This window comes from Fringilla coelebs, assembly GCF_963513975.1.
Source record: "Fringilla coelebs genome assembly, chromosome: 5".
NCBI classification, from domain to species: domain Eukaryota; kingdom Metazoa; phylum Chordata; class Aves; order Passeriformes; family Fringillidae; genus Fringilla; species Fringilla coelebs.
In genome coordinates this window covers 60,806,605-60,831,596 of record NC_140033.1, presented here as the reverse complement: position 1 = coordinate 60,831,596, position 24,992 = coordinate 60,806,605, and the positions used below count along the sequence as shown (strand labels likewise).

Sequence of the window (24,992 nt, the reverse complement as noted above, 5' to 3'; positions counted from 1 at the left end):
GCATGTGAGCATAAGCACAGTATATTTATGTATTGCTTGTAGGAAACCCAAAGGATGACTCAAGGGTTTGCCTGAAACGAGGGTCTGTCTGGCTGTGCACCACACTTCCTTCTTTTCCTGTCACAGAAGGTGCCTCCAAGCCAGCACAAAAATCGAATTCTCAGGACTGAAGACATTTTTCACCATTTAGCATGGAACTAGAAAGCAGACTCCACAAGAGGGAGCCAGAAAACGAACAATCTTTCAGGAAGCAGGCTATGAACCACTGTACAGAATAAAGTGGTGGGCGTGCTACACCGTGTCCTTCACCAGCCAGAGCCGGTGGCTGAGCTGCTGCTCCCCCTCCACTAGGAGGGCTGCCTGTTGTATGGGAGCATCAAGTCGTTCTTCAGGGCTTGGTAGAGATTGACAAAGGATTCAGCCCAAGTGTCTTTCTGGTGCCCCTGGGACTGGGCAGCTCTGTAGGCAGTGTAGACCATGGTCAGCACTGTCCTTTCAAAGTCTTCCTTCTTGAGGACCCTCGGGTAGGAGGACAGCCTGCTGCTCAGCCTGCGGATCTCTGTGATGCTCTTGGGGATGATCTCGTTGCAGATGGTGTCAAACTCGGCAGCCTTCCTCAGGGAAGCCAGCTCCTCATCTTTGATGGAGATCCTCTGGCCTTTGTCAATGTCAAGCTCAGCTAAAAGAAACTGGTACAAAATCAGAACACAGAAAGCTATTTATTTTCTCCAAGAGACTCTAGGCAGAGTACATGTGAGTTAACAACATGTCCTTGGGTCTTTAATTTTTGTCAAATGGAGACAGTTGCACTGTCTGGAGGTGGGGAAGGAAGACCAGAAAGTTGCTATGTGTTCCCACCTTTCTGGTGAACTATCACACAGCCACGGGTTTACTGCTGGGATGAATAAAAGTGACACAAAGCCAGGTAATGGATAACCCCAGCATGGGCAGTACCCCCAGTCTCAGTTAAGGCTTAAGGAACCATATACTGAACCTCATAAAGCAGGACCACATCTTCCAGAGAGTTCTGTAACACCGGGTTCAGGAAGGCAGCTGAGGACCTCTTGAATCGCTGAGCAGCTGGGAAAAGCACAGCTGGAAAACAGCAATGGGAAAAGAGAGGCTCCATAAGGTGCCAAACACTGACCAGAAGCAGCACTTTTCAACAGTAGAATCAGGTTAAAAAAATGCCTCTTGCAAAATCTTACTGTACAGTATGGCCTTTGACTGTCAATGAAATGTCTGCAGGGATTGCTTTGACCTTGACTGACCAAGGATGGAGGTGAGCTGGATCCACAGGGTGCCTAACACAGGGTGTTTGGTTATCCAAGCCTGGGACTCTGAGTTGCACCATCAGAGGTGAACAGAATAATGATAATTGCAGCATTAACATTGTCTGAAATCCAGGCCCTTCTCCTGGATCTGAAAGGGGAAGTCAGCACTGATACTCAACAAAACCTACTTTATTTGGTCCATTCTTCTACTGTCATGCTTCCAAGAGTCTACATTTCTCCTGGTTTCAATTGCCTAAAAGTTGGTCTCTCCTTATTTATTAGAGACAGATCCACCAGAGAGTGACCAGCTCATCTGTCCTGGGCATTTACACTTGGAAGGAGTGACTCACCCAGATGCCTGTGTCACTTCACTGAGCCTGTTACCAGCTTAGACAAGGCAGCTACAACAAGGCAGCGAGGTGAATCCCAGCTTAGTGGGACTTTAATACTTTGCAGTGTAGTAACTGGAAAAAACAGAGCCTGCTACCATCAGGTATCTGCTCACCACTGTGAAGTGCACTGTACTGTCACAGGGAAATGAGACAGGAAACTAATGTACAGTCCCTGAACTCAGCACCCCAGTGAAGTAGAGCATTTTGGAATCAGGGACCTGGACAGTCCAGGGTATAGAAAACATCTGATGCTGCTTTAGACAAGACCTAAATGCTTTGAGTTATTAACCAGGTTACAAACCATATGTGTACTTTCAGAGCAGAAGGGAAAAACCTCTGTTTAATGTTTTATTTGTATATTATTTCTATTTTCATGTTTGGGTAATCATAATTTGAATTTGTTGGATTTTTTCTCTAATATTCAGGAATAGGAAGGGTTTGTTTTTTTAACTTGTGCTTATGTGACTGATGGCATGCTTCCCATAAACTTCACTTCTCAACTTTAACTCTATTTGCCAACAGATAAATTTGGAAACCAGCCTAAGAATAAAAGGAAAGAAATTCCCCAAATTTTGATAGGCGTTATGCTTCCCCTGTCAAAATTAAGATATTTTTAGAGTTATGAGTAACACGTAATAGAACATGCAGCTTACTTTGAATTTTTGGAAAGTTTCAACCCGCCCTTCCTCTACCAGATTTTTTTCCCATGAAACATTTTTACTAAATCAATTTTGCCTGGTTTTGCCAAAGTTCTTGTGATGGATTTTGCATGCTGCCTGTTAAAAAAAAAACTGAACATCATGTAAAGCTCTCTCTCTTCTGGGCATTAAAAAAAAAAAATAAAAAAGGCTGGAGGAACTGTAATTATTTTATGGAAAAGTCGTCCCAACTCTTTGACTACATGGTTCATGAGACAATTTGCCTCTTTGGAGTTACCCAAGCAGATCATATATATGCAGTTTCTTCCAGACTCTGTGCCCTTAATGCAGCCCTGCTTCCTGCACCATTGGCAACTGTTGACTTTGTTACAGTTTGGCTTGTTAATGAAACTTAAATTCTAGTAAAGCAAGAAGAGAGAAACCAGAGCCTCAGGACCTTTATTATCCTGCATATGGAAAATGAATCATGATAAGGCTAGGTATGAAGCAATTCATACCTGATGATACAAAGGGTATTTTGGCCTTAAATTGGCTAGGGGAAAAGTAAAATATTTTGTTGAATTGCAAGAAACATACTGTAGTGGTTAGGATGGGTTTCAGGCATAGCTGCTCCATCCCTGATGTTCCCCTCTCTTGCTCAGAGCTTTGCTGAGGCACACTGGAGCTACTCCATTTTTGGCTCTTGACAATTCGAGGATGCAACTGAGTGCGTGCAAAGCACTTGAAACTTCAAGCACTAATTGCTGAGTAATTAAAACTTTTATTACTGGGCAATTAAAACTCTAATTACTTAGCTGCTGGCAGAAATCCAGTCCATAATGATGACTATTCATTTTTATCCCTTTTAGCTTTTAGATGTCCTTTTGGTGAAAACAGCCTCAGAGCGCAGAGTACCTCTACATCTGCAGGTGGTTTGCATCTCAAATATCCCCTGAGCCAGGGGAAAAGTGTCTGTGGCATCTTGCTTCAGTGCTGTCATGCTTTTTGTCATCACACTGATTGCTTTTAAGCTTCAATCCAAGCAGAGATTCCCGCCATGGAGCTGAGCTGGGAGCCACCAGCTTCAGCCCATCACCACTCACCCAGAAAAGCCTCAGCAAAGGACTCACACAAAAATGAATGCCAGGCTATTGACTCAGTACTTGCTGAGTCACAAGTAACACCTCAGGAAGAAGAAGGGTTTGTTAGGAGATTCAAAGGGACAAGGGCTTGGGCTGCCCTGTGGTGAGAAGGGATTTTTATGTGTATCAGAAGCATGCCAGCCTCTGTAGCACTGACTCCCTCATCTCATTATCTCGTTCCCAAAACATATTAAAGTTTGATACAGTTCTTAGAGACTCTACTCAGAAAGTCTTTCAGAGCTCGTTTGTATTTGTCATGGTTATCTGATTTTCCTGATCTGCATTTTATTCAGTCCTTCCCTTTCTCTTCCTTCCTGCTCAGCAGTGAAATCCTTCCACCATCACTCCCTCCACACTCCTCTCCATGAATTCACGAGTTCCTCCAAGTCTGAATGAACACTTGGAGCAAGCCCTCTGATTTTCATTGTACTGACTTAACACACGTGTCAGCTAAGTACAAAAGCTGAGATACAGAAAGATTTTCAGTCAGTTTCTGCATTTAATGATTGCAAATTCCACTTGAAGCTTTTTTGCTGACTTTTACTTCTTCCTGCATTTACTTCCATCTCTGACATGAGCTGTCTGGGGACATCAAAGAACAGTGGAAGAGTTTGTAACTCTTTACTGATTTCTTTCCCAAGGGACTTCTCTATAAAGCTCTCAAGCAACTGGAGATGCAGAGTGATGTGCATGATTTTATGTTCACAATGCTGCCAATTCATTTCAATGGCAGTAGCTATGAGGCAGCAGACATCCCCAATTAGTATCTCTGAACTCTGTGGAGAGTCTCCAATTGATTTATTGTTTTCATTTCTCTTATAAAAGTGTTAAGACATCTCCAATGTACATATGGGTGCTTCTGCCCTAAGGGTTGGTCGGTCATATAACAAAAAACTTATGATTTGCAGAGACAAGTTAGGAAAAATAAGCTTTTCATTGTCCTTACTGATTTCTATTATATATCTATATATAACTGCTCATCCTCTTCCAAATCCCTTCTGCAGTGGGGCCTTGGGAGTTCTGCCTTGCTGCCTGCTCAGGGCTGGAGGTGGATCAGAGAGAGCAGCACATCTGAGCACAGCCACCCCTCCAGGTGCCCTGCCTGCACCACTGCCTCTGCCTGGAGGCTGCAGGCTGCCCACACTTCTGCTAAGGCTGCTTGGGAGTGCCCTTCAAAACTGGCACACAAATCTCCTTTTCTTCTTGCTGCAGGAGCCCACCCAGCCTCCTACTGCTCTGTTTCCACTCTCCTTCAGGACTACCCAGGCTCTTAAAAAAAAAAGCCATGTTTGCCAAGGCATCGACCTGCTTCTAACCACTTAGCTAAAGCATCTTTATGGCTTAAACAAAACATCACATTTGAGGCAGACAATAGCCTCATTTTAAAGATGCTTTCATCTCTCTTAAGAGATTCTGCCAGAATCTCCTGCACTTCATTAGCAGTGTGGTAAATATTTGTGATCCTCTCCCAGGTTTTCCCTGCAGTTTGGTTGGTGAGAGTACAGATGTTTAGTTTTGCTTTCCAGTTCATGCATCTGTTCATTATTTCCCAGTTGTTTCCTGTGCAGTGTTTGCTCAATAAGCACAGAGCATAGCTGCAGGAGTTCTCAGTTATTTGTGCATCATCCATGCCCTTTTCTTCCCCCATGAAAAGGTGTGAAGCACAGTTTGGGCCTGGTGCAGACCATTGCTCCAAAGCAAGTACAGCTCCCCGGGGCTCTAGGGCAGGAGCAGTTTAATTGGGGTTATGACTCAGAAGGAATGATTCTGATTGCCATCAGAGGCATGGAAAAGAGTTATCTCATTGCTGCAGAAGGACACCTTTCATGAAGGACAGGAGGAGCAGAGGAGCAAGAAGGATTTGATTCTTCAAGATGGATTCAAGTTGTTGCCAAACTAAAAAAACCCAAAACCTTAGCACTGCCCATAAAGTGATTGCACAGGCAGATACATTAGCCATTATAATTAATGCCATGCAAAAAATGATGAGTGGTCCAGGCTGGCTGAATCTATTCTGTTGCAGAGACTGCTGGGCAGTTCCCAGAAGCTTTGTTTTGGATTTTAGGGCAAATGCCTGAGATGCTCACAAGAGGATTCCTTGCTGTGTGGGCGACTGCACGCTGGAGCAGATTGTCCAGAGGGGTTGTGGAATCTCCTGCACTGGAGATATTTAAATTGTCTGAACACAATCCCGGGCCATGGGCTCTGGGATGACCCTGCTGGAGCAGAGAGGTGGCACCAGGTGATCCACTGTGGTCCCTCCACACCTGGCCCATTCTTTCTGGATGATTCTATACCTGTGTGTGGGAAGCAAAGGTTTGAACTCTCCTTGACCAGGCTGTGCAGAAGAGAAGAGGACATCAGTGCCAAAGTTTGCATACACTTGAAAAAAGCTTTTGTTTCACGTTTCTCTTTGATAACCTTACTTCTGAGGGCTTGCACACAGACCAGAAGTATCTTTTATACATAAAGAATTTTATTTCTGTCTAATGACACTTTGGTGGGTCCATGCTGAGTTTCTTCATTGCTGGAGTAACAATTCACTGTTCCCTATTTGCTGCCTCAGGCTAACAGGGAAATACCCTTGAAAATACCTTGAAGATGGTACCTTTACCATTCTGCAGGGGTGTCAAAAGCTTCACTTACACCACGGTGGGGGGATGTTAACCTGTGACAGGGGTGTCAGGCAGTGAAAGTGGCAATGTAAATCACAAAAAGGGCAGGATTATTAAGGGGTTAATGTGCTTTATGCATTTTATTCATTTTCCTGAGCTTGGCTCATCCCCAGAAGGATGCATCTTCATCATCTGCAAGGTGTTTGCCCTGTGCTGGGCCTGCAGCTGTTGCCAGGGCAGAACATGAGCTTTGGCTACACTCCCACATTTTTTCCTTTTTTGTATCAAAACTATTAATATTATTATCAATTATATTATTATATTATTATCATCATCAATATAAGAAATCATTGAGCACTTTGTCCCAGTGAAGGAGAAATTGACAGATTGGAGATTTGGAGGAAGAATAAGGGGAATAAAATAGGGGGAAACACATACCAAATCCTAGAAAGACAAAGGGAAAAAAAATGCTTCAGTGCTGCAGTTTAGCAGCTGAAACTTGTGTCTGGATTTGCAGTTATTGACATAAGTAGCTTCTATGACAACAAGTGCAATGCAAGGATTTTTATCCAACTTTGATACATTTAAATCTCCATCATTAGGGGATTAAATCCCAATGCCCATTGGGAGAACACAGCAGTGAGATGGAGAAAACATTTTAATTACAAATCAACACGAATTAGCACATGTTTAAAAGCAGCTACCAAGAGAATGTGCCTCTTTTTGCCCTCAGTTCATATCCTTGCTATCTTAGCTCCTAAGGCTAAACTTAATTTGTAACCGTTGACTAAAAATGAGAATAAACATTAGCATCATATTTAGTTATTAAGGGAAAAAATGGTTAAAGGAAAAGCTTTGTCATGAAAAGTTTTGTTAATAAGGACGTAGGAAGCAGATCTCTCTACAAAAGTTGGCAAGAGGCAATACTGTTCTTAGGGAAAAAACCCAACTTTAAAACACTTAAAATTAATAGCATATTGTATTTAATTCCATAGTGCAACATATTATCAGTTTTTTTCAAAGTTAGATTTTACTAATTAACCTCCTTTTAAAGAAACAAACACATGAAAGGGTGTCTCAGTTGCATAAAACAGAACCCATTCCTACCATAAAACTTCTGCCCTTCATAAATGACCTGAGATGTGTGAGATTAGATTAATGTGCAACAGAATTCCTATTTAAAAAAATAGAGTGGTAATAGCCTGTCTAGCTACTTGGCACAAGTAAGAAATGCAAAGGTGTATTAGAAAGACCAAAAAACCATTATGCTTGCAGAAATGGATATTGCTAGAGAAGAAAATGGTTTGCCTGAGCCTGTGTTTGTGAGAGGTGGAGGATATTTACATTCATGACTTAAGTGAAATGGTTTCAAAGATATCACGAGCACCAACCAGCTAAAATGGTCTGAGAATTTATTCCCTCATATGGAATTTCCATTATGCAGCATTTTCACCTGTTTCCAGGCTGAAACAATGCATACTGTGTTATTTATTCTTCCCTTGGTGTGATAAGGAGGGGTGCCCACCTGGAATTATTTATGCTCATAAGAAAACATTCCAGTCAGCCAGGAGAGGCCTTTAATATGCTGGAATAAAGTCACTGCAGAAGGTGTGAAGAGAAAAAAATGCACCCAGAGAAACTAAAGGGAAGAAGAAGTGAAATATATTGTTTGTTTTCTTATCCTTCACTTTGCTGCTATATTAGCACAAACTGGGAATAGACAATGGCAAATGCTGTGTAAGTGAAGGACAGCAATAAAAGAAAGAAATATCAACCCTGCTCCACAGGTTTCACTCATAGGCAATAAATAATTGTGGTAACACAGTTAATTTAAGGCAAAGTCAGGAAATGGACCAGTACTTTATATTCCTGTCTTCACTGCACAGCCACCTCTCCTTCCCTGTCTGTGTTGCTCACAATGGTTCTGATCCAAGGGAAAGACACCAAGAAATCTTAATTAAACACATTTGAAATAGTTTCCTACTTACATTTCCTAGTTTCCTACAAATGAACAGGCAAAGGGATCCAACGATGCTCCAATCTACTGCCACTTCTCCCAGGAGGCGGCAGAGAAGGGAATGAGGGAGGGAGGGAGAGAAGGAAGAAATACAGCAAGGTGTTTGTGTTTGGTGCTGGGCTGTGGGGAAACACCCAAGGGGCAGAATGAAGCAGCTGCCTCTGCTGTTGCAATGGAGAGAGAACAAAGGAAACCAGAGCTCTGCTTCATGGCAAAAGACAGAACTGCAGCAGCTCCAAGAGATGGATAACGAGATGATTGCCTAGCGCACTTTAGGGATAACTATTGTGTGAACATTAAGAAAAGCTTTAGTGATGTACAGTTATGTTATTGTGGTTTAGATGTCCTCTGTTCTCCCCACAGGTCCCTCTCCCCCCTGTATTGTTGCCATCAGACAGCCTGGGCTGTCCAGGACAGGTAAAAGAAGGCTGCACATGTGTCCCTTACCTGGGGCAGCTGGGGATGGAAAAGCTCAGGGGGTGCTCAGGGGGTGCAGCATGGCAACTCCTGACCTCCAATCCAGGTACAAGCAAGCAGTCTCCACTGATAAATGGCAAAGAAGAGCTGACTGAGAGACTTTGGGAGGGGCCAGGGCTGACTGATGCAACCCCAGGGGTATCAAAGGCTGAGCATCCATCTCCAAGATGAACTGGCCATGTGCTGTGCATGAGGGGCACTTCCCAGTGCTGCAGCTTTTTCCTTATGTAGTCCTTGGTTGTATTTTTGTTAAGGTTTAATAAACCTTTTTAAATTTCCAAAGTGAGCAGTTGTTTCTCACAGCACCAAATCACTCTCAGAGGTTCTCTGCCCTTTCTATATCAACATTGCAGAGCCCCAGGGGACGGGCTCAAGCCTTGCACCACCTCCCAGGTGTGCATTTCCTCAGAGCCGAGTCACAGGGCACACAGCAAAGGCATTCACTCCGTAGTTAAGACTGGCTGGGATTCCTTTGTGTCTTGGCAGGCAGAGGGGACAGCCTGGCGAGGGTTTTGCTGAGCCTGACCTAAGGGAGCTGTGGCTGCAAGGGGCAGCTCCTCCCTCCTTCCCTGGGGCTGACCCCGCTTTGTGTGGCCACACAGGCAGCTAAGCCAGGAACCTGCCTGGTCGTGAATGAGGGGAAAAAGCAAACAAAAAAAAAAACAGTGCTGGTTTTCAGCTGTTTCACTTCACAACACATCTGCTAGGCCAGCAGCATTTCTACGTGTGAGAAACTCCCCGTGCAGTCGTGCTCTGCTCCTGGTGTAGCTGGTGATGATTCAAGTCCTCAGATGACCTAAGGATGGAAATCAGCCCAGGGAGGAAAAGCAGAAGCTCTTCCTCATGCCTGCACACCCTTGATCTAACCACCAGATGGATAAGATCCTTTTTTTTGTTGTTGATGGCCACCTCGACAAGGGTAGTCAGTGCTGCTGCTAGAGGAGAGGGTTAGCTGAGGACCATCAGCTCCCAAACACTTCTTCCCCTTCTAGGCTTACACCCCACTGAGCTTTTAACTGAGGAAATTCAACTGGCAGGAAGAATATGTAAATTTTTTTTCCCAGACTGGATGAAGAGAAAAGAATCAAAGGTCCAGTTTGAACCACAGACCTAGCAGGGAGTAGTATGAATATTTTTTTCAAGATGACATGACAGCTCAGAAATGCCACGGACCCTGGAATTATTCACTTAAGCCATCTGTGAATGGTTTCAACTGGCAAATAAATTGAAGTTTCTGACAGTGGGTCTAGGAGCAGTCTCTGATCTGATTGCCAACTATTATTATTTTTTTCATGTATGAACTGCTCATACACATGAAACAACAATGCACTCCTCATCTTCACTAAGTATGAATATCACAGCTTAGAACTGAGGAGAAATAAACATTAGATTGGCCATATCTTCTCACTCCAATTGGAAACAACCAGAAATGTCTTCCCTTTTTCTTCAGATCCCCATCCAAATTGAAATGAATTGTTAGGAAGTGAATACGTAAATACCAGTTTTCTGCTTCCTCAGCTCTGGGATTTCACTTGCTCTTCAAAAGCAGGGAAACCCCAGCTGCCTTTCCAGCTGTTCATTGAGCTCCAAATGTCAGTGCACCTGCTGGGGTTTTCTTAATGACATGAATATGTGCTGGATGAGAAAGAGAATAAATCAGCCTTGCCCAGAAAACAAAAAGAATAGGGGTACTGGGTTCTTTTGGTAAAAAAAAATGTGTTATTTTTTGGAGGCAATTTATTTTCAAATCATTGTACGATTTCTAGTAGTGTCAATAAAGGTAAGAAGTCTGAGAAAGGGACTCAAGACCTGAAGATGGATTTAGGTTTGTCTCTGAACTGGGCTGCTACAGCTGCTTTGTTCCATAAGCAGAGCATGAAGGATGGAAAGCTGGGTTGTATCCCTGGTGAGAGTCAGGGCAAACACATGTTTCTCCTGGAGAGGTGAGTGAGGATCAGCACAGGAAGACATCAATTCTGTCAAGTACCCACCTGTGTGCATGTCTGGGCCCCCTTATGTTAATGCCTGCCTCTCTGTGGAAATAATACTGAAATATTAGTGAAGCTCAAATATAATCCTGCACTAAATGTGATCAGTGGATTTCAGTGTGTGCAGATGTGATGTTGGGCCGAGGCAATCTTTGTGATATTGCCATAAACATAGCATAGAAATGTAAAGGATGGCTGTAAAAGGGGTTGGGTTTATAGCTGCATCCCCCATTTCACAAACACACAGCTGGGATTTCCATTTTACAAAGCTGACCTTTTCCCAGTATTCTAAAACCTGTCTGTTCCAAGATCTTCCAGGTTTCAAGATCTGCTGAAATAAAGCTGAGACTGATGTCCAAAGGATTCACCGCTAAATACAGAAAGCCTTGCTAAAACTTGGGATGTTGCAAATTGTTAAAGGCTGCTGGACACTGTGGGTGAGATCCTCAGATGACCTGAGCTGGCACCAGCAGCCCAGTGATGCTGCTCTGCTGGCAGCCAGGTCACAGAGAGCCCTGTGCTGGGAAAGACATGCCTGGGATCACAGAGCAGACAAGAGCGGTACAGCCAGGGTTACAGAAATCTTACAGCCAACAGAACGACCCAAATATCCTGTTTCCTGAGGAGAGAGACCTGAAAGGCACAAAATGCTGACAGCTGTGCCTGAAGTTGATGGAAATTCAAAACCTTTCTCGACCTCTTTCACTGTTGCAGTCCCTGCCCCTACAGGTGCCATCTCCCAGTGGCTCCCTGCCAGTTTGTATTTGTGTTTGATGTATTTGATTCAGTGCACCCTCTTCTGGAGCCGTCTGAGCTGAACTTATAAAATAGATTTTGGCTTATGGGAGAATAATGTAAGTAAATGTTTAAGGAAAAAATGACCTCATCTTCTAAATTTAGGATGAATAAATTTAGAGAAAGGGAGGAAGGCCTGATTTCCAGGAAACTCTTTAGCATGCTGCTGACTGAAACCAGCTGGGAGTCAGCTCCTTGGTTTAACTGCTCTGTGTGTGAGGACTGTGTGTGAAGACATTGTTACTGTGGAGAAGCACTTTAATTAAGATGCTCTGATACTCGTTGTAATCTCATCTTGTTGTTTTCTACATTTGGGCTTTCTCCTTGCTTGCTCAGAGACTCTGAAGCTTGCATAATGAAATGAGCTTGCTTAGCAAGGTTTTGCTGGTGTGGGGGTTACATCCTGCTAGGGAAAAATCTTCTGGTCCATCTGCTGTCTGTTGCTTTGGCCTGCAGAATCACTCCTTGCCAAAGCTGGACTTCAGCATGTGATATTTCTGCATAACAGATCTTCCTCGGCTTTTTAGTGAGGGTCACCTCCCACGTAAGCTTGCAGACACCACCTGGTTATGAAAATGTGATTGATACCCATCTTACATCATCTTCATATGATTTCCTTTTGTCAGGTTGGGGTAATCATTGTCTGAGATGCTGGAACACAGAGGTCATTTGTAGGAGTAGATTGACATTTAGTATGGCCACAAAATAAGGCAAGGACTGCTTGTCTCCTTATTTATAATTCCAAATGCTAGCCCCATTAATCTTTAAGTTCAGCTTTGACCTCTGAGTGCCAAGGATTAACGATGGATGAAGGAGAATGAAAACTAGCTTGTCAGGGCTGAGCTCCTTGGATTAGTAGCTGTTAACCACTGAGGTGGGTTACAGAGACAGGCTGCCATGAGCACGCTGGTTTGTTGTGAAAGAAATGCTCAGAAGGTGATTTATAACTTAGCCTGAATAATACATGTGTTAATTTGTCAGCAAAAGCACCCAGAGGGAAATGCACTGGGCTTTGGAAGCAGCTCAATCAGGCACAGTTTGCTCCTGGCTGGAATGCAGTGGGAAGGACTGGCACTCTTCTCCACCTCAGCAGGCAGACATCCCTGGGGTGGTGAGCTCCAGCCTCAGGTCCAGCAGAGGATATTTCATATCATGGTTGGTAGCATGAATTCAACCAGGAGGGTTGAATTCATGGTAGGACATCACAAGTGGGTGTGAAAATCCAGCTGGGCATGGCACACATTTCCATCTTTGATCATGAAAATAGAAAAGGAGTATTTAAGACATGTGACAAGTTGGTTACACTGCCGAATTTGTGCATGTAGAAACTGAGCTGTTTGCCTTGATGGTGATAGTTTCCTTCAGAGTCCCTCTGTGTTCCTTTGGAGGAGTTGGCATTCAGCTCTGGCATTCCCTTTGGCTGGAGCACGCTGGCTGTGAGCAGCACTCACAGGGAGTGGGGCTGGCAGAACTGGGTGCGTGATGGATTGATGGGCTATGGCACATGCAGTTAGTCCTTCAGGGCTTGAAGGGCATCCAGACATTCCCAGCAAGCATCCAGCAGCCTGCTCCCAAAATATAGCTTCTGGCTAGAAAAGGAGCACCTTTCTAGGGAAATACAATTTGTTATGGTATCCCTAACACTGAGGTATTTGCCAGGCAGATTCTTCAAAACCAGACTTCATCAGCTGAAGCCCACAGCACTTCCCGGCTGTGAACATGGAAAATGCAGCACCAAGGCAACACTACTGCTCAGCCTGTGTGACTGCCCCATCTCTCTCAGTCCCTCTGCTAAACATCTCCATCTTGCTCTCTGCCTTCCTGCAGGATTCTGCATTCCCTACAAGGCAGCAGTGCCCAGCCTTTAGACAAGAGGCTGCTGTCTTCCCTCAGAACAGCAGGATGGTTTTAGGGAGAGATCAGATGCTGTGATGCCCATTCATTTCACCCTGGCTTTTCCCAGATGTTCTGTGTGTCAACAGGGCCGCATCATCATCATCATCATCATCATCATCATCATCATCATCATCATCATCCTCCTCCTCCTCTCCTGCTGGAGAGCCCAACAGGGCAGACACATGGTGTCCCCTGCCACTTGGGGCTAACTGGGGAAGGTAGATCTGATTTTTGCTGATTGCATCTGATTCCTGCTATGGGATAGCCCAGTGTGGAAAAATCTTTGGATCCTTTTCTATCCTCACTCCTCTGTGAGGACCCAACTGAGCTTTATGTTTGCTAAGTACAGGTCAAGGTGGGACAGCCCCTTTGAGTTCTGTTTATTAAAAACCTGGCAGTAGAAAGCAGCAGAACAAGTAGTGTATACATTTTTATCATTAGACCTTCCAAAACTTTCTGCCAAATTGGCATGGTAATCTAGGAAAACAGAAGTTGCTGCAACTTTGAAAAATAGATGGTTTCACTCAACACATGCTGTACTATATTAGGAGGTCCACAAGTAGTGTTTAACTGGAAATGGAGCTTGTTCAGTGCCAAGCCATGAATAATTACATAAATAAAAAATAAAGCATGTTTTAAATGTCTTTTTATTTCAAAAGAGGGCTTTAAACATGAACACTTCTCTGAGACATAAAATCTGTGCTTAATAAATAAATTCAATAAACACTTTGTGTTTCTTCAGAGCCAAGCATAAACAAAAAAGTAATGTCATGGCTGTGAGCATTATGAAAACCAGAGGGGAAACTGAGGGCTTTCAAAACTTGATCCATCCCTCCAGGGACTGATAGGAAACTACAAGGACTTGTGCAGTTGTGGTGCTGTTTCTTATGACTGATGTTAATGGGAAATGCTGTAGCTCCGCAGTCCTGTAAAACTGCAAGGTTCCTGCAGCTTCTGTGGAATAAAACCAGGCTCTTTCTTGGGCAGTGGCAAGAGTCTTTTCGCCTACATAGTGTAGAAGATCAAAGGGAGGGGTTAAAAAAAGTGAAGAAGTCCTGCCACACTGATGATTCAGTAGCAGTAACTTCAATTTTTATACTGTCACTGGAGGTCAACTGCCCAGGCTGGAAGCCTCAGTATTCCCAGTAGGATGAGAGCCTGTTGGGGACCAGAAGTAAACCTGAGACCTGCTTTCACGAGAAAAAGGCAGAGCCAGCTCCCAAGGAAAGCAGCCATTCCAAGAGCCTGAGAGGCAGATGGGTAGGATGGAGACCAGCTGTGACAGATGGGCATCTGCTGAAGTGTGGGTTCAAGTGAGGATGCATGCCGTGCTGACACAGGAGACAATGCTACTCTGATCTTGATGTGGTGCACTTTAATATTTCCCATCCATATTTATACATTTTCTGTCTCTTTGCACCTTTCCTTTATCTTCGTTTTTCCTCTCCTTTACACAATTTTCATTTTTACCTCCACCCTTTTCTTTCTCAGCATATCTGTTCTTTGCCTTTGTCTTTTTTTCCCTCTCTGTGGCTCAAACAATCCCTGCCAGATTGGAAAGTCTCTGCTCTTCCCGCGGCAGAGAAGAGATCAGAAGCATCAAGGTCATTTTTGTGGCACACCACCACCTGCCAAATGGATGGAGATGATTGAATTCTGATGCTCTGGCTTGCAGCAGATATCCACATCCAGTCCTTGCTCTCTTTACAACTGGGCAGAGCCTGTCTGAAGTGTTCTGCTCCCCTGTGCCCTGCCAGGGGCCGAGGGGGCCAGGCAGGTGTCACAGAAACCCCTGTGATTTTGGGTCACCAACACGAGACTGAAGCACAGCGCCGTCCTTCCACTGTCCCCTTTCCTCCCAAATAACCTCTGAGCACTCAATTTTTCCCTTTCTCAGCATCTTTTTTCAGCTACCCACCTGGCTCTTCCCGGGCTGAGGGAGACTCAGTGGTTTGGAGCCCGGCTCCTGGCTCCTGACCTGTTTCCCTGTGGCCAGGGAGGAATTTCCAGAGGAGCAGCGGTATGCAGGCTGCTCTCAGGGGAACTGGGGGGCTGCCAAACCTAACCAGCAAACTGGGCCAGGAAGGGCCTCACAGATGCTTTCACCAGAGGAAAGGAATGTTTGTGGAAACTGGGAGTAGTGGAGCTTTTTTGACTTTGCTCCTCTCCTCCTCCCACTCAGCCTCCAGCCCGGCTCTGAGCCTGTGCTGTAACGAGCCCTGGGACAGGAGGGAAGTGCAGACAGGTTATTGGAGGGTGGAGGGGGCTGCTGGCTGAGGAATGGTCATGGGAACACCACAGCCTGTGCTGCAGATTTGGGCTGGCTTAATGGATCTGAATGAGCAAGCATGCTGTAGGGGATATATCATACAGCTGCCATTGCAACTCCCAAATTAAACAGGATTTGGGTGGGATCAGAGACATGCACAACAGAGACAGGATGCAGGATCCCTCCATTGACTTTCTTCCCTTCCAGTTAGAGGGAAAACCCAAGAGATGACCATCCCTTTGGGGTTTTTGGATTCTGTTAAATAAATAACAAGTGTCATTTGCAGCTTATTCTCAAATTTTCTTTTTTTTTTTTCCTCCTTTTAATGATACTTTGTGGCATTCACATTCTCTGAAAAATCCCTTCACCCAGGATTTCTCTCCTGGGAAGCTGAGACACCTCAGAGAAAAATGAAAACAATTCTTATCTCATTTGCTTCTCCTGTGTTGTGCCCACATGTGGAATGTGTTTGGGGATTGTTCACCCACAGGTGATTGTTCCATTGGATTCTGCTGTGAGTTGTTTTCACTCATTGGCCAATTGGGGCCAAGCTGTATAGGGACTCTGGAGAGAGGCACCAGTTTTCATTATTATCTTTTAGCATTCTGTAAGTGTCCTTTCTGTATTCTTTAGTATAGTTTAGTAGAGCATTCTTTAATATATTATAGCATCATAAAATAATAAATTAGCCTTCTGAGAACATGGAGACATGCATAATTCCTCCCCTCATCAGGGCACCCTGCAAATACAATAATGGTTTGATACTTTTCCCCTACTGCTTCCCAGCTCTCTGCACAGCTGACCCTCCATCACCTTCACCCACACCAGTGCCATTTTGCTGAAAAACCCTTTAAATAACAAATACCTGATTTGGGCTGCAATATTTTTAAAAAGCAGGGAAACAAAATTTCAGATAATGAATTGTGGCCTCACTCCAGAGAGCAGAAAAACTACTGCTGACTTTTGTCATGCTGGTTTGCACACTGAAGTGCTTTTAAAGTTACAGCCAGGGCCAGGTTTGTGCCCTTCAAACCGAGACACTCCCACAGCTCCCTGCTTTGCTGCAGCCAGGTCCATGTGCCCAGCTGGCTTCCCTGCATCCTGGATGGGCTCAGCTCCCCACAGCAGAGCCCTGGGCTGCAGGGACACTCACAGAGCCCTGTGCCTGTGGGCAGTCACAGTTCCTCCTCCTGGGTTTGCCCTGTGGGTCCTGCCCTGCCTTAGGCACAGGCACTGCTGCAGAGTTAATTGCTGCCCCACTCCTTCTTTACCTCAGCAGTTTACATCTTGCCTGTCACCAGCTGAGCAACCAGAGCTCTGCAGCCTGATGATGTTCATTAGTGCTGCTGGCTTCCCTTCCCATTAGATTGTACCATTCAGGGCTTCTGACAGGGCTCCTTTCTGCGTGACAAGTCATTACACTCCTGCTGGATTTGGCATGATCCACCCCAGGAAAACAAGAAAAAGCACTTCATGCTTCAGAAACAGAATCAAAAAATAAAATAACCGCAGCTATTAACAATGCACAGGACTAAATACACGCACAGCCATCCTGAAGAGATCTGGGACAAGGCATTTAATGACCCTGTGCCTCACAACAAAAAAGGATGCTAATGTTTCCTCTCCTTAATTACACTGGAAGTCCTCTGGAGAAGGACAGATTCCTTTTTATTCTGTGTGTTTGCATAATTCCAGGTGTAGGAGTGTATTTTTTGTTGACAGAGTGACAAAACAATTCTTTGTCCCCTTAAAAGGAAAGAAGCCTAAAAGTTTCTTTCCTCGATTAAGTGAAAAGACACTTTATAAGACTCAGAAGACTTCACCTCAAACTCAAGAATAGCTAAGTAGCTCACCTAGGCAATTAAATAGAAAAAGAAGAGAACAAAGAAACTAATTGCTTTTGTAAAGTGTTTTACCAAAACCAAAAACCTCTTACACCTAACTCTGTTTTTCTGTTTGTTATTTTCCCTTTTATCAAACCTTTTTGTTTCCAGCCATCCTGTAAGTTTTTAAGCCTCCAAAGGTAGCTAAGCTATCTTAGGTGTGGTATAGCCTCCAAAAGCTTATTAAGCTCAAAGAAGTGACTCTAACAGCCAGGTGCCATGGAGGTGTCTGGAAGTTAAGGAAACCAGGAGGGTCTCACAGTGTTTTAGTGTCTTTGCATGAGCTGCTTCATTCACCACAGAGCTGCCTCGCCCCTGGAAGAGAACCCTGGCTGGTGCACAGTGAGAGGGCTGCTAGGGGTGAGGGAAAGGGAGATGTGTCCAGGTGGAAGGGGAGGCAGGGGCTCAGAGGGCAGGAGGTGCTTCCCAGATGGGCTTTCTGGGGCAGGAGGGACTTTGTGCAAACGGATCCAGATCCCAGGACAGCTCCACCCCTGGAACTGGGGCCAACAGGTGTGACACTACAGCCTGCAGGAGTTCTGAGGAAGGTGACCAAAGAGGCAGCAAACTGATTTGGCAGTCCTCAGTACTGGGATGGAACTGGGACCACCAGGAAGATTCTACAGGCGCCACTTTCAGCAAACTGATCTCATTTGGTCTAGGACATCTTATCAAAGAGAAAACAGCTTTGCTTCTTGTGTCTTCCTCTTGTTGTTTACTCAGGTTTCCTCAAAATTGTCTCTTTTTAACTTTTACTGTGTGAGCAGTAAGCTTGAGCCATTTTTTGGCTGCTTCCTGTGGTGAATAAAGTCTCAGAATCACTTAGATCCTTCCTAACAGCATGACTGCTTTTAGAGAGTACAAAATCCATCTGTGATCTAAACTAACATGTGAAAACTTCCATAATCTATCTTCCCTCTGATCTCATCAGAGTTTAGCATCTTTGCCCTAGAAGAGATTGGAAACTTTGATTTATTTAATTTTTTTTAAGCATCCTTTGCATGTCTTTCAGGTACAGGTATCCACTGTGAATTCTGATTCAGGGATCATCCTCCATGCAGTTTAAATTAATTAAGTCTGGCCCTAAAGGATCATTTGGGGAATCAGGACACATTAGAATGGATTTTGATTACAGTCACAGCCCTGCCTTGCTGGATATTTATCCTACCATGGTTAAAACCCATTCAAAGACTGTGATATTCCAGCTACCTTTGCAACACCAGGCAGCTTTACTAATAACCAGTAAAAAACCCGAAAAAAACTAAAAACTAGTTAAAAAAAGGAAAAACTAAAGCAAAAAGTAAAAACTAAAGCAAAAAGTAAAAACTAAAGTAAAAAGTAAAAACTAAAAAACTAAAAACCAGGAAAATCCCTCTCCAGACCTTCTTTAAGAGATGCCTTCATCTCCTCACAGACAGAGTTGCAATATTTGATGCAGAAATAATTTGCATCAGGGGACTCCAGCCCACAAACATGCATTCCCAGGAACTGGTCAGACCCATGGAACAGACTTTGGGTAGGTGGGAAAAACTCTGCAGGAGGTCAACCACCTTTTGCAGCTCTAGTGAGGTTGCTGGGATGGGCCCAACAAGCAGGGAAGTTGGGGCAATTGAGGCAGCTTTCCAAGTGATCACATGAGAGCCAGAGGAAAGGGAAATATTGCATTTTCCTCATAAGAAGTAACATTCTTTTCACAGCCAGGCTTAGAGTTGGTGCTGTTCCTGAGCATTTCATCTCCTTCATTTGCACTGCACATTTTAAGAATTGGATAACAAAGTCTTTATAGAAATTAGAAGAAGTTGGATAGACATTACAATTTAAAAATTCTGGTAGCTGGACCAGCTGACGTAACTTTTGCTTAAGCTTGGACCAGATCTCTGGAAACCTTGTCACATATTAAATAACACAGACCATAACCTGATTTACTGAAGGACCACTGGGTACCTCAATGTGTACATGTTTGACTATTTTTGTTGCAGTTACAGGCTGTGCTCAGGCCACATTCCTTCTGCTCATGCTCACCAAGCCTAAAAAGTCACCCAAGAGTTGGTGTTGGAGGTGGGATCCCAGAAGCTGCTCAAGCAGGAAGTGCCTGGCTGTAGGGATGCAATATGAGATGCAGCAGGGAAGAGAGGGAAATAGGATGAAAAGAAGGGGATAAAGGGCATGCTCTAATTTCTGAGGCACTCAATCTTTGCACACACAGCAGAGATCACCAGCAACCAAATGACCACAGAGATTAGAACATATTAAACTGTGCTTCCTTACAAAGGCACTGGCTGGCTTTCTAGCAACTGTGGCACTCACATTCTCTGAAAAATCACCCAGGATTTTTCTCCTGGGAGGCTGAGAAGCCTCAGAGAAAAAGGAAAACAAATCCTTATCTCATTTGCTTCTCCTGTGTTTTGATCCTTTGGAATGTGTTTGGAGATTGTTTACCCACAGGTGATTGTTTCATTGGATTCTGCTGTGAGCTGTTTTGACTCAATGGCCAATTGGGGCCAAGCTGTGTTAGGACTCTGGAGAGAGTCACCAGTTTTCATTATTATCTTGTTAGCCTTTTGTAAGTATCCTTTCTCTATTCTCCAGTATAGTTTAGTATAGCATTCTTTGATATAATATAGTATCATAAAATAATAAATGAGCCTTCTGAGAACATGGAGTCAGGTGCATCATTCCTTCCTTTGTCTGGGGGCAACACAAATACAATAAGCAACGACCAGCCTCTCTTTTCTCTTCTACACTTTCTCTTCTACACTTCTACCCAGTCTTCCCTCTCCTGGCCCTGGAGAGCTGCCAGCCTGCTCAGGCTGAGCCCACAAGCAGAAGCAGCAGGCCAAAGTTGCTCAGGCAGTAGCTGCTCCACCAACCCCACAAACTGAGCTCCCACCACACCAGAGCAAATACTGAGAGTCCCCAGTGTTGTGGGGAGATTGAAGAGGATGGGCCTTCTGTTCTTTCAAGCAATTCCTCCTGCAGAAAATCTTTAATCAGAGCAGACTGCTCCCCTGGTGCTCTCAAACAGCCATTTCACTCTCACCAGCCACTAGAGACTGGGTAGAAGATAATGCAGATGGACCAGATAGGTCTGATGGGACTGTGGTGATGCTTTTGAGGGCTGGAAGGAGCAGCACAAAAACTCCCCAAAAGCATGAGACCTCTGTGGTGCTGATATATCCTTCTGACACTGAGGGGTGAAAAGCATTCTACCTTCTTTTTTTGTGTCTTTTAACACTTCCTTTTCCAGCTTCCACTGAGGGGTGAACTCACCCTGGCAGCTGCTCCTGCACTGTCCAAGAGCCACAACCATAAGAGATCTGCATCTTCCCACCCTGAGTAAAGGGACAGCAAGAATGCTGCTGTTTGTGTCTCCCATTTATTAGAATCAGGCAGCCTTTACAGCAAATAAACTCCTGCCAGCTGAGATGTGCCAGTAAGGATTGCCTCAGGGTTTCTCCTCAGGGAGCAGACAGCTCTTGTAATGCTCATAAGGCTGGCTTCTGCTCTCCAGGGGATTGGTACTTCTCAAGGTTTGGTGGAAGCAACCAGCAAGCAGTGACACTGGTTGCCATGGCTGCATGGAAGGGTTTTTTTTTTTCCTTATTTTTGTTGGCAAAACCCAGGATTTGTTCCTTGGTTTCTTCAGAAGAAACATCTCTTAAGATGTCTCTTATTTGGAACTTGAAGAATTTATATAACCTCACCTTAGCCATTGCATAGGGAATAATACTTAGGCAGTAGAGACTTTTAATTACCTTTTTTCTTTACCTTTTTTCCCTAGACAGGAGGTTCACAAAATCTGAGAGGATACTTCCATGCAGCTAAGCCTACAAAAGGCTCAAGGACGCTTGGGGTGATGACAAGAAAATTATTTCATCCTCATTCAGGATCTTTTCTTTGTTATTTTAAACACACCCATCCTTGGGAGTAAGTTTTGCCTGTGACTTCTGGAGCTGTGTCCACAGCTCAGTCAAGGCAGGCTGAGAAGTGTGTGTGAGATTTTTAATGCAAAAGGCTGAGGCAGTTTAAAAAGAAAAAGGAATGAATAAAGCCCTCTGTTTTCCTGCCAGAAATGCTTTTTTTCCCCTTTTTTTTCCCCACTCATTGATGCTTCCAGACAAAGGGAAAAGGGAGTTGGGAGTTCCCAGTCAGCACAAGTGTGTTCATCTTTTCTCATGCCTGAGTTCTTCTTGAGCCAAAGCCTGAATGATTGGTTACAAGGGCTGGGGATCCCAGGCTGCCCCAGTGCTTCCCATGGAAAAATGGTCAAAGCCAGACACTCTGTATACAATAAATGCTGCCCATTTCTACTGCAAACAACAACTGCTGGCAATTAAAGCAAGACCTTTGCCCTACTGTTTGTAAACAATCTGGATGACAAGTCAGCATGGAGATGATACACAGATCTGTCTTTCATTTCCCTCAGACCAAATACTGATCTGTCTTTGCCTTTTCACTGCAAAACTCAAATCAGGGCTTGGATAAGGCTTAAATGACTGAAGTTTAACCTAAACAGGACTCAGTTGTCATTTGTGGAGGGAGGGAAGAGCTCTGCAGAGTGTGCAGCACAATGTGTCATTGCCCAGTACTCAAATTTTATCCTAGGTTTCTAAGCAATTCAAAAATTAAGACAGTGCTTGGACCCTCTCGAGGCACTGCAGATTTGGTAGGGTTGACACGCAGTTCAGGGGAGTGGAGGTTCACTGGAGCAGTCATTGCTGAAGGAGTCATGCCTTTAAAACACCTTGGGAGCAGAATAGTCCCAGTAGATGTGGAAAAGAAATCTGGATTCCTCCTCAGAAAATCCCTGCACACACTATTTGTGACAACTGAACTCCTTATCACAACAGGGAATAAATCTTCTGCTCCCTCTGAAGCCTCCAAAAATAAGGGCTAGAGCTTCCAGCTTGAAAAAAAAAAATCTGCTTTCCCAAAAGGCACAATAGAGTTCTGATGTTTTTCTTTAAATATTCATGGTGATTAAAATTGAACTTTAATAGTTGCATAAATTCCTTTTAGGGTTGTGATGTTGTTTAATTAAAATAAGTGTGTTAGCAAAAGTGAAGGACATCCTTAAACTGAATAGTGATTATTACATGAAATTGAACTCCTTTTTCTTGATTTTTTTTCCATTTCTTAGGCAATGTGACATCATTCCTCCAAAGGGTGGGGCTGTGTTTTTTTTTTTTATTATTAATATATACAGATCTAGTTCTGATTTTCTCACATTTTTGTGTCACGCCTGGAACAACAAATTCTTACCTACAGAATTACAGGATCTTATGACAAATATTGGAGCTATTTCCAGTATTATAGCAGAAGAGAAAAGTAAGGTACATGCAGGTACAATGACTCATGCAATATCAGCCAAGAATCTGATGAAAAAGTTGTGGAAAGAACCTGCCATGGTGAGCCCCAGTCAAAGCCCTGCCAGTGAGCTCCCACTACTTTATTTTTGAAGGGAATAATTAAGCATTGTAAGGAAAAATTAAGCAGCCTGAGCTGGATTGTGTAGCTCTTCATTAATTCCCTCAACCATTCCCTCTCCTACAAAATCAAAACCAAACCCAAATGTCAGACTGGAATGGTACCAGCTATGATGAGGAGACTGGAGTAGGGAGGGAGGCATTCAAATGCTCTATTTTTTTTTTTAGCAGACTCTGGTCCCTTTAAATGTCTGTGAATCTCAGTATCAGAACCCAAGAAGTCTTTTGGGAGGTGTTTCCTTTCTCCACTTCCAGCAGCTCCTGAACCAGTGCCAAATACCAGAGGAGAGAATAAAACCAAAAAAGGGAAAGGACATCATCACTAGCTTTGAAGCAAGCATCTCCTGTGCCATCCAATAGTCCCCAAACATTCCATAATGCTGCTGTCACACTTAATAAAAAATGACAAATCTGTCACAACTGTGCATTGTCACATTGGCAGCTGAAGCCTGATAGGACACCAGGTCACTTCCTCTGTGCTACCTGCGCTCCCCTGCCAGGGTAGGGTAGCAGCATTCCCAGGCACCTGGCACTATCCAGGCATTCTTTGCTTTACTACTGCCAGGCATCTTCCTGCTAGAGCAGATTATGCCACCTGGGACTGCACAGCCTGTCACTTTAAGGTTTCATAAACTATTTTTTTTTTTTTTTTGTTAATGCAGGAGAAAAATTAGAAAGAAGAAGGGAAAAAGTGCAAGAATGTAATTTTGGTTCTTGGGCTATTTAATACATTTTTGTTCTAATAGAATACATATATCATTTTACCTTTTTGCACTTATTCATGTGGTTTTTTTTAATTTATCCATATATTTTTAGCTGACCTCTTTAACGGAGAAAAAAAATTCCAGAGTTGGAGGGGAAAAATTATAATTGTATATATATATATCTATACCTACATACATGTATAATGCAACATAATTTGAGACCACATCTACAACTCAAATTTTTCTCTTAAGTAGTTTTTCAGGTTGAAATCTTACCTCTGCTCCATCTGTGGGTTACAGTGGCATAAGCACTGTAATAGAACAGCAGCAGCACCAGAGTCTTCCAAAGCATCCTTCTCTTTAAAATACGGATGTCTAGCTGTACAGTAGCTTTTTTTATTTCCCCAGCCTCTTTCTTTTCAGGAATAAATGAAGGCTTTTCCTCTCCCCCTCCCCCTTTGCAGAAGAACCTGCCTGTTCTTCTGAGTAGAGCTGAAGTCAGCGCACAGCTCCTCTCCCAAACCAAGTCTCCTCGGGATCAGGGAACTTACTTTCACAGACAGACTTTGTTTTTATCCACATCTGGAATGACTCATAGTGCATGTGAGTTTGCTGGCAGCTGGGTGAATAAATATCATTACATTTTTGTCGTTGAGTTTCATTTGTTATATGGGCCAGTTGGAATTTATTTTCGTCCAATAAACAGCCGCAAGTATCTTCATTAAAAGAGACTCTGGAATTGCAGCTACTCCTCTGTAACACAGGGGGCTGCACACTAACCAAAACCCCTGTGCAAGGGCAATCCCTCCCCTGGAATGATGGACAGCTGCCCTCAGACACGGCAGTCAGGGAGTGGGGCATGTGCTCTGCAAGAACATTTTGCTACTGTGATTCATATAATCTCTCCTTTATTAAGAACATACCATGCTGCCTTTAGATTTCAGTCCTAGGCAAGACGAGTCCTGGCCTTTTGCTCCGTTTGGCCAGTATGGATGACAGGAAGGTCCAAATCTTGAACTGGCTCTCCTCAATGGAACTTTGAGGAACACTGAACAAGCCTAAGGACAGCCTACATTAGCCAGGCTGAATGTCTCCACATTCAGCTGGGAGAAATAAAGGCTAAAGCTGAGGAAAACAAAAGGCTACTGACAGACATCTCCTGGCTGATGCTGGTGCCCAGGAACACGACCCTGGGAGGGGCTATCCCAGGCTGGCTCAGCATGGGGAAGCTGCAGGTACCACTGTCCCTGACACAGCTTCAGCAGCAGCACCATGGGGTGGGTGTCTTTTGGGAACACAGCACCAAAGTAACGGCAGGCTGGTGTGTGTGGAACAAACTGGTGAAAAATAGGAACACAAGGAGTATTTACAAAACCAAGGGGTAGGGGATGCTCCATTTGGTACCTAAAGTGATGA

At 44.0% G+C, this 24,992-nt stretch overlaps 1 protein-coding gene across 1 annotated transcript; it reads right to left on the bottom strand.

Annotated features, from left to right (window-relative positions):
* Positions 1–347: 347 nt before the first annotated feature.
* FAM180A (family with sequence similarity 180 member A) lies at positions 348–23,928 on the bottom strand (the record flags this gene model as incomplete). The annotated part of the gene is made up of 3 exons (XM_084205813.1): positions 348–689; positions 995–1,095; positions 23,853–23,928. 3 exons carry the CDS (start codon positions 23,926–23,928, stop codon positions 348–350), a joined length of 519 nt encoding a protein of 172 aa, XP_084061939.1.
* Positions 23,929–24,992: the final 1,064 nt, after the last annotated feature.